Consider the following 16439-nt stretch of genomic DNA (forward strand, 5'->3'; position numbering starts at 1 on the left):
GGCCTATAGCAGCTTTGCTGAGCTGCTGTGGGCTCCGCCCCGCTGCCGAGTGAACTTCCCTACAGTCCTGTTTATATGGGTGTAGTTAGAACTGCTTTGGCGATGGTGGCCCGCCTCTGTTGGGGAGGAGTCTCTGCTGTGGCGGGTTGCCTTGGCAACGGTGGGCTGCCTCAGCAATGGCGGGTTGCCTTGGCAGCGGCGGGCTGCCTCGGTAATGGCAGACGCCCCTCCCCCACAGAGCTGTACCGTCCCGAGTTCAGCTGCGCTTGCTGTGAAACTCTCAATCCAGAGTTTCTGATTGCTGTTCTTTTGTGGGGGTGGGGCCAGCCGAGCCTGATCGCCTGGCTCCCTGCCTCAGAGCCTTTTTTAAGTTGGTGTTCCAGTCGCCTGTTGAAGAGGTGCCGGGGTCTGTTTGTTTTCCCCTGCGGCCACTCACTGCGCTGGCTTAAACAGCGGCACTGAGGTTTGTGGCGCTTTTTTTTGTTTTTTTCCCCTGGAATCTACTGTCCTGGTTCTCTGCTCAGTCCCCTTTTTAAGCCAGCGTACGGGCGACTTCCCGTGGCTCCAATCGCCAGCCAAAAGGGCCCCCGGACCAGTGTATTTTGTACGGAGAAGCGCGGCTCCGGGGCGCCGACAAAGCAGCTGCGCAGGGCAAAGCAGCGGCCCCGGCCGGCACAGCCGCGCTGGCCGAAACAGCCGCGCTGGTGACCTGTGGAGCACCTCCGCCCGGGAATTTCCTAGTCTGTGGGCAACAAAAACGCGGCGTCCACTCACCCTCTGCGCTTTCACTGGGAGCTGCAATCCTGAGCTGTTCCTAAACGGCCATCTTGGATCCCTCTCCGATGCAAAAATCTTGAATAAAATACTGGCAAACCAAATCCAACAGCACATCAAAAAGCTTATCCACCATGAACAAGTAGGCTTCATCTTGGGGATGAAGGCTGGCTCAACATATGCAAATCTATAAACATAATCCGTCACATAAACCACATGATTATCTCAATAGATGCAGAGAAGGCCTTCAACAAAATTCAACAGCAGTTTTATGCTAAAAACTCTCAATAAACTAGATATCGATGGACTGTGTCTCAAAATAATAAAAGCTATTTATGACAAACCCACAGCCAATATCATACAAAACGGGCAAAAACTAGAAGCATTCCCTTTAAAAACTGGCACTAGACAAGGATGCCCTCTCTCACCACTCCTATTCAATATAGCATTGGAAGTTCTAGCCAGAACAATTAGGCAAGCAAAAGAAATAAAGGGCATTCAATTAGGAAAAGAAGAAGTCAAATTGTCCCTGTTTGTAGATGACATGATCATATATTTAGAAGACCCCATCATCTCAGGCCAAAACCTCCTTAAGCTGATAAGCAACTTTGGCAAAGTCTCAGGTTACAAAATCAAAATGCAGAAATCACAAGCATTACTGTACACCAATAACAGAGAAACAGCTAAATCATTAGCAAACTCCCATTTACGATTGCTACAAAGAGAATAAAATACCTAGGAATACAACTAACAAAGGATATAAAAGAACTCTTCAAAGAGAACTACAAACCACTGCTCAAGGAAATAGGAGAGGACATAGACAGATGGAAAAACATTCCATGCTCATGCTTAGGGAGGATCAATATTGTAAAAATGGCCATACTGCCCAAAGTAATTTATAGATTCAATGCTATCCCCATCAAGCTACAATTGACCTTCTTTACAGAACTGGAAAAAAACACCTTAAACTTCATATGGAACCAAAAGAGAGCCCACATAGCCAAGACAACCCTAAGCAAAAAGAACAAAGCTAGAGGCATGATGCTACCTGACTTCAAACTATACTACAAGGCTACAGTCATCAAAACAGCTTGGTACTGATACCAAAACAGAGATGTAGACCAATGGAACAGAACAGAGGCCTTGGAAACAATGCCACACGTCTACAACCATCTGATCTTTGACAAACCATACAAAAACAAGCATTGGGAAAAGGATTCCCTGTTTAATAAATGGTGTTGGGAAAACTGGTTAGCCATATGCAGGAAGCTGAAACTGGACCCTCTCCTTAAACCTTATACAAAAATTTACTCCAGATGGATTAAAGATTTAAACATAAGACCTAACACCATAAAAACCCTAGAAGAAAACCTAGGCAACACCTCATCCAGGACATAGGCACAGGCAAAGACTTCATGACTAAAAGACCAAAAGCAACAGCAACAAAAGCCAAAATAGACAAATGGGATCTAATTAAACTTAAGAGCTTCTGCACAGCAAAAGAAACCATCATTAGAGTGAACCGGCAACCAACAGAATGGAAAAATTTTTTTGTAATCTACCCATCTGACAAAGGGCTAATATCCAGAATCTACAAAGAACTAAAGCAGATTTACAAGAAAAAAACAAACCCATTCAAAAGTGGGTGAAGGATATGAACAGACACTTGTCAAAAGAAGGCATATATGCAGCCAACAAACATAAGAAAAAATGCTCATTATCATTGGTCATTAGAGAAATGCAAATCTAAACCACATTGAGATACCATCTCACACCGGTTAGAATGGGAATCATTAAAAAATCTGGAGACAACACATGCTAGAGAGGATGTGGAGAAAAGGGAATGATTTTACATTGTTGCTGGGAGTGTAAATTAGTTCAGCCATTATGGAAAACAGTGTGATGATTCCTCAAGGATCTAGAAATAGAAATTCCATTTGACATGGCAATCCCATTACTGGGTATATACCCAAAGGATTATAAATTGCTCTATTATAAAGACACACGCACACATATGTTCGTTGCAGTGCTGTTTATGATAGAAAAGGCCTGAAACCAACCCAAATGCCATCGATGATAGACTGGACAAAGAAAATGTGGCACATATACACCATGGAATACTGTGCAGCCATAAAGGACAAGTTCATATCCTTTGTAAAGACATGGATGAATCTAGAAACCATCAATCTCAGCAAACTGACACAAGAACAGAAAACCAAACACCACATGTTTTCACTCATAGGCGGGTGATGAACAATGAGAACACTTGGGCACAGGGAAGAGGACAGCACTCACTGGGCTAGGTGTGGGAGTGGAGGCAAGGGACAGCAGCAGGGCGGTGAGGATGGGGAGGGATAACACCGGGAGAAATGCCTGAAGTAGGCAACGGCAGGGGTGGGGGGGGGGACCAAGGCAGCAAACCACCATGGCATGTATGTACCTATGCAACAATCCTGCACGGTGCAGGATGTACACATGTACACCAGAGCCCAAATACAATTAAAAAAAAAAAGAAGAAAAAAATTAGCCAGGCATGGTGTTGGGTGCCTGCAATCCCAGCTACTCAAGAGGTTGATGCAGGGAGAATCACTTGAACCTGGGAGGTGGAGGTTGCAGTGAGCCGAGATTGCGCCATTGCACTCCAGCCTGAGCAACAGTGAGTCTCCGTCTCAAAAAAGAAAAAAACGTCCTAGCCAGTGCAATAAGGCAAGAAAAGGAAATAAATGGAATCTAAATTGGAAAGGAATAAATAAAATGGTTTGTTTACAGAGATGATTTTCTAAGTATAAAAATCCAAGGAATCTCTAAGGGATCTATTGGAAATAATGTAAGAGTTCATCATGATTGCAGGATACATCAAAACACAAAAATCAGTATTTTTATATATAAACATTTAACACATTGAATCAAATTTGAAACAATTCATTTACAATTGCCATCTCCCCCTGATCCCTTAAACTCAATAGGAGTAAGTCTAACAAATCATGTGTAGGACCTGTGTGTTGAAAATTATAAAAGACTGATGAAATAAAAGATGAACTAAATAAATGGAGAGATGTGCCATGTTTTATGGATTGAAAGACTCAAAACAATAAAGATGTCAATTCTCTCTAAATTGATATACAGGTTTAACACAGTGTTTATCAAATTTCCAGGAATTTTTTTTGTAGCTATACACAAGTTTATATTCTAAACTTTATATAGAAAGGCAAAGGAACTAGATTAAAACATTTTTTGAATAAGAAGAGTAAAATATGAAGAATCATGCCATCTGATTTTAAGACTCAATATTCTACTTCAGTCATCAAGAATGGTATGTTCAGAGTAGACACAGATTAATGGGACATGATAGAGAACCCAGAAATAGACCTATACAAATGTGCCTAACTGATTTTTGGCAAAGGTGAAAATGCAATTTCAAAAATAGCCTTCTCCACAAATGTTGGAGCAATTGCACATCTGCACACAGTAACAACAGCAAAAAAGAACTTGACCTAAAACTTTGTCTTATGTGAATAGTAATTAATTCAAAATGAATCATAGGTTAAAATATAAAGTTCTATACGTAATAGAATAAGTTTTACATAAAACTTCCTTGGGGCCAAATGCCGTGGTTCATGCTTGTAGTCCCAGCACTTTGGAAGGCAAAGGCAGGCAGATCACCTGAGGACAGGAGTTTGAGACCAGCCTGCCAACATGGCAAAACCCTGTCTCCACCAAAAGTATAAAAATTAGCCAGGTGTCGTGGCACACGCCTGTAATCCCAGCTACTTGGGAGGCTGAGGCAAGAGAATCACTTGAACCCGGGAGGCAGAGGTTGCAGTGAGCCAAGATTGCTCCAGCCTGGGAAACAGTGAGACTCTGTCTCAAACAAAAAAACTTCTTTGGCACCCAGTGGTTGACAAATCCTTCTTAGCACCAAATGCAAGGTCTGTAAAAGAAAATGATGTATTGTGCTATATAGCAAGAGACATGAGCAGAAATTTCACGAGAGATAAAAACAGATGGCAAATATGAATATGAAAACATGTTCAACATTAAGTACTCAGGAAATGCGAATTAACACTGCCATGAGATAGCACTACACACATATTGAGACAGCTAAAATAAATACCAAATCCTAGTGAGGATGCAAAGGAACTGGATCTCTCAGGTACTGCTGGAGGGAATGTAAAATGGTACATTCAAAAAAAAAAAGTTTGGCAATTGCTTACAAAACTAAACAGAACCATTTAAAGAAAGACTGCATATTATATGGTTCCATTTGTAGATGGGATTTTGTTATGTCCAGAATAACCAAATACATAGAGACAAAGTAGGTTAGTAGTTGCCTAGGGCTAAGTGTGGACGGGGAGATAGGGATGCACTGCTAATGGGCATGGGATGTCTTTTGGGAGTTTTGAAAATGTTCTAAAATTTGATTATAGTGATGGTTCCACAACTCTGAATATACAAAAAATCATTGAATTATACAATTTTTTAAAAATCTTTATTTTTTTGAGACAGCATCTTGTACTGTTGCCCAGGCTGGAGTGCAGTGGTATGATCTTGGCTCACTGCAACTTATGCTTCCAAACTGAAGCAGTCCTCCCACCTCAGCCTCCCATGTAGCTGGGTTCACAGGCACATGCCATCACATTCAGCTAATTTTTAAAAACATTTTTGTAGAAAGATGGTCTAACTGAATTTCCCAGGCTGGTGTTGAGCTCCTAGGGTCAAGTGATCCTCCTGCTTCAGCCTCCCAAAGTTCTAGGATTACAAGCATGAGCCACCATATTCCACCTGAATGGTATACTTTAAATAGATGAATTGTATGATATGTGAAAATATCTCAATAGAGATGTTTTAAAATTTGCACATTTCACTTCAAGAGGCATTTCAAAAACAAGCTACATGATTGCAAAGAGAATCCTGTCTTCTCTGGCCACAGTAAACTTCATAGTACAGGGATTCAGTTCTTCATTTGATGAAATTCTCTTTTATAATCTATCATCATGAAATAAGTTTTTTGATGTTCTCAAAATAAACACATTCTAACCATAAAATCCAACATCATACTCGTGAGCATTTATCCAGAGAAATGAAAACTCCTATACAATGTACAGGAGTGTTCACAGCAGCTCCGTTTGTAATAGCTTAAAATTAGAAACAACCCAAATATTTTAGTGGGTGAATGGTTAAGTGAAGTGTGGCTATACTATGGATTACTACTCATCAATAAAAAGGAATGAACTATTGATACAACAACCTAGGTAAATTTTAAACCAAGATGAGTGAAAAATGAAAATCTCAAGTTATGTAACGTGTGATTCCATTTATCTAAAATTCTTGAAGTGACAAAATTATTGAAATGGAGAACAGATCCATGCTTTGCAGGGGTTAAGAATGGAGGGTGAGGTGGGAGAGGATGGGAATGACTTTAAAAGATAGTACAACTAATCCCTGTGGTGCTAGAATATTCTCTCCCTTATCCACAGAAGTGTTTCATGAATCTATACATGTGATAGCATATAGAACTGTACACATGTGCACACACATGTGAAAATGGATGTGTATAAAACTGGTGAACTGAACGAGCTCTGTGGATTGTACTCTTAATTTCCTAGTTTGACATTGCATTATAGTTATATAAGTTGTTATCATTGTGGAAAAATAGGTGGAAAGATACATGGGATCTCCATTGTTTTTGCAACTTCCTGTGAATCTAATTATTTCAGAGTATAAAGTTTAGGAATGAGAATTGGGGTAGAAAGTAGAAATATTTATGTCCAAATTATCAGATTCCTTTCCAAAAGATTATGCCAATTTATATTGTTATCTAAATTAGAGAGTATACCAATATCGCTACATTCTCATCAGCATTAAGTGTTTCCATTATTTTGATTTACTTGTTTTGTCTTTATATTCTTTTTAATTTTTATTTTTTAGAATATGTATATTTTTTAATTTTAAAAACTTTTAATTTTAGATTCAGGGCATACCTTATTCAGGTTTTTTACATGGGTATATTGCGTGATGCTGGTGTTTGGGTTTCTAGTGAACCCATCACCCAGTATTGAACATAGTATCTGATAGGTAGTTTTTCAGTCCTTACCTCACTCTTTCCCACTCTTCTTTTGGAGTCCCCAGTATCTATTATTTCTGTCTTTATGTCTGCTTATACCCATTTGTTAGCTCCCATTTACGAGTGAGAGCATGTGGTATTTGGTTTTCCGTTTCTCTTTTAATTCACATAGGATAATGGCCTGTAGCTGCATCTATGTTGCTGCAAAGGTCATGATCTCACTCCTTTTTATGGCTGTGTACTGTTCCATGTTGTATATGTGCCAGATTTTCTTTATCCAGCCCGTTATTGATAAGATACTTAGGTCGATTTTATGGCTTTCCTATTGTGACTAGTCCTGCAATAAACAAAGTACAGGTGTCTTTTTGTTTTCCATAGGATTGATCTAATTTACATTCATACCAACAATGTATAAGCATTCCCCTTTCTCCATATCTTTGCCAACTTCTGTTATTTTTTGACTTTTTAGTAATAGCCATTCTGACTGGTGTGAGATAGCATATCATTGTGATTTTAATTTGTACTTCTCTGATAATTAGTGATGCTGAGCATATTTTCATGTTTCTTGGCCACTTGTATCTTTTGATACAAGTATTGTATTCTTTTGATCATGTCCTTTGCCCACTTTTTAATAGGAGTCTTTTTTTTTTCTTGTTCATTTAATTAAGTTTCTTGTAGATTCTGTATTTTCGTCCTTTGTTGGATGCATAGCTTGCAAATATTTTTTTCCCATTCTGTAGATTGTCTGTTTACTCAGCTGATTGTTGCTTTTGCTGTGCAGAGCTCTTTAAGTCCCATTGTCAATTTTTGGTTTTGTTGCAATTACTTTTGAGGTCATAGTCATAAATTCTTTTCCTAAGCCAGTGTCCAAAAGAGTTTTTCTTAGGTTTTCTCCTAGAGTTTTTATAGCTTGAGTTCTTACATTTCAGTCTTTAATATATATTGAGTTAATTTTTGTATCTGGTAAGAGGTAGGTGTCCAGTTTTACTTTTCTGCAAATGGCTAGCTAGTTTTCCCAGCACCATTTATTGAATAGAATATCCTTTCCCCATTGTTTATTTTTGTTGACTTGGTTGAAGACCAGTTGATTGGATATGTGTGGCTTTATTTCTAGGTTCTGTATTCTATTTCATTGATTATGTATCTGGTTTTTTACCTGTACCATGCTGTTTTAGTTATTATAGCTGTTATAAGTAAAATTTTGATGCTGCAAAAGAAATACCACTCGCAAGTAAATCCTCTCAGCAAGGCTGTTTACTTCTGTAGTAAGGTGCAGCTCACAGATGGAGCAATGGTGAGTGCATACTTGGATAAGGGCAGAAAAGGGGTACTTATTCCTGATAGGAGTCACCTCTACTCCTGTGTCATTCTCTTACTGGCTAGGGTTAGACTGCACAGACTAGACTAATCCCGATTGGCTATTTTAAAGAGAGCAGGGGTACTAGCTTGAGTGGCAGCGGGGGTGGTTTGGCAGGAAGGATGGTTACGGGCAGGTCAGAGCAGGTTGCCAGGGGTGACCTAGGTCAAAGCAGATGACTGGAGCAGGTGACCGAAGCAGGTGACCAGGATGAGTCAGGATGGAGCTGGGGGCCGGGGGAACGATGTGAACTTCTGATCAGCACCGGTGGAGAAGGTTGTTTATTGAAACTACAAGGAAGCTAAACTTTAAAATGGAGGACAAATAACTGAACATACTGACACACTGATGCTTTGAAGAGAAATTTAGAGCTCATTGTATCTAATAATTCCCTCCTCTTGAATTCTCCTTACAGCTCTTTCTCTTCAAACGTCCTTAACATGTCTTGGCTTAGTTGTTCTGCTTGATTTTCTAAAAGAAGAAGCTTCTCTGAATAAGGTGGGGGATAGTTAAGGGAGGTTTTGGTAAGTGTTGCTTTTATGAGTCTCTGCACCAACCCACGCATGCACGGTATGACACAACACCCGACAAGGATGAGTACACCCACTGCGGCTGTGAGAGAAGTAAGAACTGAGGCTATGATTCCTTTCCATTTACTGAACCATTTTTCTAGCCACTCTGTGAAGTGGTCATTTACCCTCGAGTTGTTGGCTAACTCACTGGACAGAGCAATCAGACCTTGCAATGCCTTTGTTATACTTCCATCAGGGGCGGTATTGTTTGTGATGAAGGTACAACACTGAGTTTTAATCATGATGCAAACTCCTCCTCTTTCTGCCAACATTATGTCTAAGGCTATTCTGTTTTCCCAAGCCATCTGGCTAGCAGCCCCTAATTGTTCAGCTACTCCTTTAACAGCATCTCTAGTGCAGCTAATAAACCACTGTTGGTTGTGATAAATGTAATTTACCCAATTGACATTTTCATTAATTGCCACCCACCAAAATATTGACTAAAATCTTGCAGCTATTTGATCTCGGGCTTTAAATTTATCTTGTACTCCTTGTGGGACTCCAATTGCATCAAAATAGACGTGAGAGTTGAAAGACCCATGAGGGGTTTCTCTTGCTTCACGATGTATTTTTCCTTCCTCTGGTTGATGAAATGCCAGTGTAAAAGGGATAGCCAGTTGGACTAGAGTGCAAGTGTCACTCCGGTTACTTAGCAGAGTGTCCAGGAAAGATCCACCCCAATACCACATGTCTGCTCGTGGATTGATTGGTAAGCTCTTGAAAAGTCTTAAGCTCACTGCATCCCTTTAGGTCTCCAAGGAATGCTAAGTTTCCTCCTGGTCGTGAGAGACACGAAGTGAACTTAGTATCCGGAGACAGAAGCTGGATGGCCCTTGGGGGCTGACCTACAGGGTATTGAATTTCGGGATATAGCAGAGAGAGAGAGCTTGGCACAACTTGTTGCCCCAGGCTGTAGAATCCTGGAAAAGAGCTACGTTACAGCCCATGCCTAGTCGGCCGGAGGACCATCCTAGTGGAAAGGGGACGATCTGGCCTCTGGCCTGCCCTGCGCACAGCATAATGATTGCTTTTGTTTAACATGCAGACAGAATATTTGATCCATTCCAACCAGGTATTTGCATCTTGATGTCCTGTCTTGACTGCCAAAGTTTGTTTTAAGTCTTTAACTTCTACAATAGCTGCCTTGGCCTTGTCATTAAATAGAGGAGGAACAATTGTTTCATTGTGAGAGGTTTTGGAAGAAGGCTTAGGGCAAGGTGTAGGCAGTGAGGGATCAATGAAAGTGTCCTAAAAGATCCGATAGGGGCTTTTCCTGAAACCTCAGTCCCCGTACCATAAAACCAGCTTAGTGAAGGGAACCAGCTTAGAGAAGAGGAAGAACTTTGAGGGTTTGAGATAATAGGATTGCACTGGTTTAGCTGACAGTTAAGGGAAGCTGTTCCTTTAGTAAAGTGAATGTATGGTTTTAGGAAATTACAACTGCTGGTTGGAGCAGTCCATAAGTCCCCACAGGGTATAATAAGGCAAGCATCAAATATAATAGCTTGAGTCGAAATTGACTGGGTTACATTAACCAGTGGTCAGCAATAGAGCAAGGAAAGAAGAGAGAGTAATAGAATAGATGAAAGAGAGTTAAATTTTTCTTAGCGTTAGTTTGGTAGGCTTTCCCCTGGAACTGTGGCCCAGGACTCCAAAGGGGGCGGTACTTTCTTGACTCAGGTGTGATGCATCCATCCTCTCTCTGCTGACTGGACTGCGGTTTCAGTAGTTAGGCGCACTAAGTAAGTAAGTAAGGTCCTTCCCAGGCCAGCTTGAGCTCCTCTTTCCTTCCCCAGGCTGATGTTGATGCACCGGGAAGTCTAGGGGCAGCGCCTGTGTTAAAAGGCCTTTAGTTTTAAGAGAAGAGAAAGTAGAAGGTAGACCAAGTATATAATTTTTAAGGAATTGATTTTTTTGTTTCGAAGGTAGGAATGTCAGCAGTGGAGTGTAAATAAGGCGATCTGTAGAGCATCTCATAAGGAGAAAGACCAATATCTTACCACCGGGCAGTTTGGATTCTCAGCAGGGCAATAGGAAGGCACTTGGTCCATGGTAACTGAATCTCTAAGACTAATTTGGTTAAGTGGCTCTTTAAAGTCTGATTCATTCTTTCTGCTCTCCCTGATAAGGGTGGGTGCCAGGGAATACGGTATTCTCATCTAATGTCTAATGTTTGGGATAACTTCTTAATGCTGTCTGCGGTGAAATGAATTCCATTGTCAGAGTCAATATTTTCTATTAGTCCAAACCTGGGTACTTTATTTTCAGTTAGGGCCTTGACTACATTTTTGGCTGTTGCATTTGAAAAGGGGATAGCTTCAACCCAGTGAGTGAGGTGATCTGCTATCACTAGTAAATATTTTAGATGGTCTATCAGAGGCATTTCTGTGTAATTAACTTGGATACTTTGGAATGGCCTTAAGCCTGGATTCCCTCCCCCACAAGAGGTAATCTTTTTACAGTTTATTAGTTTTCTTACATACTAAGCAACTATCTGTAACAGGTTACAGATAGTTTTTTGTGCAATTGCATTGCACAAAAAAAACAATTTACTGTGTAGTGCATATGAGTCAATCCATAAGTGGCAGCATCCAACTAATCCTAAAAGTTTCCTGAGTTCTTGTTTAGTTTGAGGCAAGGGTAGTTTGGCCAGGGTATACATTTCTATACAGCCATAAACTCTGAGAATTGCATTGCACATGGGCTGGAACCCCCAGTGGGGGGTTCCTTGATGTGGTTGAGATAGGATTTTCCTCATAAGATAGCATTTCTCTCTGGTCTGGCAATATCCATTTTCCTTCTGAATTCTCTTTAGTGCCTATTCTTATTAAATTTTCTTTTTCAGTGGAAGAGAAAATGGGGATTACGGTAGGAGGAGGGAGGTAGGGAGTTAAGTGAAAAATATGCATTTCCGAAGAAACAGCAGCCAGCTTAGCTGTCTGATCTGCCAGGTTATTTCCTAGACTTTCAAAAGAAAGGCTTTTCTGGTGTCCAGGAGCATGGACAATAGCTATTTCTTCCAGCAACTGAAGATTATTCAATGCTTGGGTGATTAGCTTCTTTTGAAAAAGATCTTGACCTTTACTATTAATAAGACCTTGTTCAGTCCAAATTTTTCCAAATGTATGGGTCACTCCAAAGGCACACTTGGAATCCATATAAATGCTTCCTTTCTGGCTCTGTAAATAGTTTAAGGATTGGCTAAGTGCAAACAGCTTACACGTTTGAGCAGACCAACTGTTCGGCAGTCTTCCTGACTCTATTTCTATAAGAGTTTCTCTGTCAATTACTGAATACCCATTGTGTCTTTTTCCCTCAATCACCTGGGAGGAACCATCTATGAATAAGTGCTGTCCAGTCCTCAAGGGAATTTCTCCAAGGTCTGGTCAAACTTTGTATGGTAATCAATTAAAACCAAACATGTGTACTCTCTCTCCTTTAGGAAAACTGCTGGGTTGAGTGAATTATCAGTGGTTAATGTTAAATCATCTTTTTCTAACAGAATGGCCTTATACTTTAAGATTCTTGAGTCAGTAAGCCATCTTCCTATTTTCTGGTTTAAGATAGTTCTGACTTGGTGGGAGGTGTTTACTGTCAATTTTCCTCCAAAGGTTAACTTTCCACTTTCTTTGACTAATATTGCCATAGTTGCAATGGATTGAGACCATCCACAAGTGACTGGATCTAAGACCTTTGACACGAAGGCCACGGGCTCCCAGCAGCCTCCATATTCTTGAGTAAGCACTCCTAAAGCTACTCCACTGTCCACGTTGACAAAAAGATGCGATGGCTTTACTAGGGAGGGTAAGGCTAAAACGGGCAGTTATGAGTCTTCCAGCCTTTGGACTTGATCATCTTCCTCAGAAGTCCATAGGAGATGGTCAGGCTTCTCCTGGGCAAGTTTTTGATATAACAATTTACTGTGGGCCGGGCGCGGTGGCTCACGCCTGTAATCCCAGTACTTTGGGAGGCCGAGGCGGGTGGATCACGAGGTCAAGAGATCGAGACCATCCTGGTCAACTTGGTGAAACCCCATCTCTACTAAAAATACAAAAAATCAGCTGGGCATGGTGGTGCATGCCTGTAATCTCAGCTACTCAGGAGGCTGAGGCAGGAGAATTGCCTGAACCCAGGACGCGGAGGTTTCGGTGAGCAGAGATTGCGCCATTGCACTCCAGCCTGGGTAACAAGAGTGAAACTCCGTCTCAAAAACAACAACAACAACAACAACAACAACAAAAACAAAACAAAACAAAAAAAACAGTTTACTGTGTAGTGCATATGAGTCAATCCATAAGTGGCAGCATCCACCTAATCCTAAAAGTTTCCTGAGTTCTTGTTTAGTTTGAGGCAAGGGTTAGGGACACGATTCCCTCAACTTGTTCAGGCCCTATTCTTCACTTCCCTGCACTTACTAAGTGGCCTAAATATTTAACTTTGGGCTCCACATATTGAAGCTTTCTTTTTGAGACTCATGGCCCCTCAAACTGCAGATGGTTAAGAGTATGTGTAGAGAAGTTAGTTACCTTCCCTATGTCTTCACCAGATATAAGATCATCCACGTACTGGAGAATGCATATTTACTCTGGGATGACAACCTTTTCTAATACTTGTTCTATGATTTGGCCAAAAAAATTAGGGGAATCTGTGACCCCTTGGGGCAAGACTGTCCATTGATATTGTTGTTTCCACCCTGAATGGGGATCCTCCCACTCAAAAGCAAATATATCTCAGCTATCTTCAGCTAGGGGACGTGCCCAAAAAGCATTCTTCAAATCTATTACAGTAAACCATTGATGATTATATGGAATCTTGCTGAGAATGGTGTAAGGATTGGGGACAATGGGGTGGGTAGTCTGGACAATTTGGTTGATAGCTCTAAGGTCCTAATCCAGCCAGTATGACCCGTCCGATTTCTTGACTGGCAATATTGGGATGTTATAAGGGGACATACAAGGCTCAAGAAGCCCGTCTTTAATAAAGCCTTCAATCATAGGTTTCAACCCTATCCTGCCCTCTAGGGGAATGGGGTATTGCTTCCTTCTTACTACTACTCCTGGGGTCTTTAGCTTGATGTGGATTGGAAAGACTCAGAGTTTCCCTTGGTTCCCTTCTTTAGACTAGACATTAGGATTAATATATTTTTCATTTGCAGTGGCGAGTAGATTTAATGAGGTGAGGAATCCTCTTGGGCTAATTTGTAGACCTATGCCTAACTTTAGCATTAAATTCATCCCCAACAAAATTAGTCCCTGCTTCAGGGATTAACAAGAACTGAATATGTGCTGAGTGATCCTGGTATTTGGCTTCTGTGCTTTCTAAAAATTTTTTTAAAATCCTTCCCCTTTTACCCCAGAGACTAAAAGTTCTGAGGAGCAGACAACACCCCCCACCCCCCACAGCTTTTCTTGCCTTGGTACATTCTGACCAAAGAATAATTTACTCCCCCCACCCCCCAGGGATTTTCTTACCTTGGTCTCAACCACCAAGGAAATACTTTACTGGGGTGTCTTTTTCTTGATCTGTGCATGGAGTTGCTTAGTTGCTGTGGTATTTGTAGGCTTTATTTATTTATTTTTAATCTCGCATTGCTGAGAGACTGGGCTTGTTTGTCACATTCGGTAGGTTTCAATTCCTTACCCCTGAGGCCACTGCAATGAAGTGGTGGGATGTGTCTCCTCATGCCTGAGACCACCCAGTGGAGAATGGTTTGTCCCCATACAAGCCACCAGAATTATTAAAGGTAAAATTTTGATGCCTCAGAAGAAATAGCACTCAAAGATAAATTCTCTCAGCAAGGCAGTTTACTTCTATAGAAGAGTGCGGCTCACAGATGGAGCAATGGTGAGCCCACACTTAGACAAGGGAGGAAAAGGGGTACTTATTTCTGACAGGGGTCACCCCTACTGCTGTGTCCTTCCCCTATTATTGAGAGTTAGACCACACAGGCTAGACTAATCCTAATTGGCTGTTTTCAAGAGAGCAGGGGGGGTACGGGCCGGAGTGGCAGGGTGAGTGGTTTGGTGGGAAGGATGATTACAGGCAGGTCACAGCAGGTAGCCAGCGGTGACCTAGGTCCGAGCAGGTGACTGGAGCAGGTGACCAAAGCAGGTGACCAGCATGAGTCAGGACAGAGCTGGGGGCTGGGGGAAGGATGTGAACTACTGATTAGAACTGGTGGAGAAGGTTGTTTACTGAAACTACAAGGAAGTCGTTTAAAGGAAGAACTTTAGAATGGTGGAGAAATAACTGAACATACTGACATTCTAATTCTTTGAAGAGAAATGTAGAACTCACTGTATCTAATATAGCCTTGTAGTACAGTTTGAAGTCAGGTAATGGGATGCTTTTGGCTTTGTTCTTTTTTGCTTAGGATTGCTTTGTCTATTCATTCTCTTTTTTTGTTCCATATGAATTTTATAATTTTTTTTTAAATTCTGTGAGAAATGGTATTTGTAATTTGTTAGGAATTGCATCAAATCTGATTGCTTTGGGTAGCATTGTTTACTCTTATGTTGACCATCTGTTTCTCATACTGAGGATATATAAACTAGCTAAAATACTGATATATGATTTATATGCCATAATTTGTTTGATGTATATATAAATAAAACTATTTGGAAGAAATTGGCTTTATACATTTTAGGGAGACATAAGACAGTATGTGTAAGGTACATACATGTATGGTCCAGAAAGGTAGGACAACTGGAAGTGGAGGGCTTCCTGCTCATAGTTAGATTAAAAATTTGCTGTGATTGGCAGTTGGTTGAAAGAGTTAAGTTACTATCTTGGAATCAATGGAAAGGAGGGTCTGGATTAAGATAAGGGGTTTTAAGGACCAAGGTTATTATTATTATGTAGATGAAGCCTGCAGGTAGCAGGCTTCAGAGAGACTAGATGCTACATGCCTCTATCAGATCAAAAAAGATGACAGACTCTTAATTAATCTCTCCTGGATCAGGAAAAGACCTGGAAAGGAAAGTGGATTCTCTGTAGTTGTAGATATTCTCCACAGGAGGCAGCTTTGCAGCACCATTTCAAAATAGGTCAAAAATATATTTTGGGCTAAAATCATCAACTTCTGTCAGGGCCTGTTATCTGTCATGTGTACTATACTAGAAACAGGTTGGAATTTGTTATCTTATTGCTACAAAGAGTCTGTTTTGTCACTCTTAAGATCTCTGTTTTAATGTTTATACTGATCAGTTGTGCCTGAATTCCAAAGAAAGAAGAGTATAATGAGCCATGTCCTTCCCATGGTGGACAGAACTGGTTTTTCAGGTTTACTTGGGCCCAGAAGAGGGATTTATTCAGTCGGCTGGGGGCCTTAGAATTTTATTTTTGGTTTACACTTGTATGAAACTCACTTCAGTTTGGATCCTTGCTGTTAAATAAAAAAATTTTTTTTAATTATTACTGGATGGGAAGGGGAAACAAAATCTGCACAGAACATGTATTCCTTGATCTGCAGGTTATAAACAACTTGTGAAATGAGTGATTTGGAAGATGATGAGACACCACAGCTTTCTGCCCACGCCTTAGCAGCTCTCCAGGAATTTTATGCTGAGAAAAAGCAACAAATTGACCCAGGCAAGGATGATAAATATAACATTGGAATAATAGAAGAGAATTGGGTAAGTAAATGCATTTCACAGCCATCAGGAAGAATTGA

At 40.7% G+C, this 16439-nt stretch overlaps 1 protein-coding gene across 1 annotated transcript in view; it reads left to right on the forward strand.

The window, feature by feature from the left end:
* EEF1AKMT1 (EEF1A lysine methyltransferase 1) overlaps window positions 1-16439 on the forward strand; it is a 54669-nt gene that overhangs the window by 16557 nt on the left and 21673 nt on the right. Inside the window, exon 2 of the mRNA XM_017548190.2 lies at window positions 16239-16401. Coding sequence (XP_017403679.1) covers window positions 16258-16401 — 144 coding nt within the window. The 5' untranslated portion in view covers window positions 16239-16257. The remainder of the gene's footprint in view (window positions 1-16238; window positions 16402-16439) is intronic.

This window comes from Cebus imitator, unplaced genomic scaffold, assembly GCF_001604975.1.
Source record: "Cebus imitator isolate Cc_AM_T3 unplaced genomic scaffold, Cebus_imitator-1.0 Scaffold204, whole genome shotgun sequence".
NCBI classification, from domain to species: Eukaryota; Metazoa; Chordata; class Mammalia; order Primates; family Cebidae; genus Cebus; species Cebus imitator.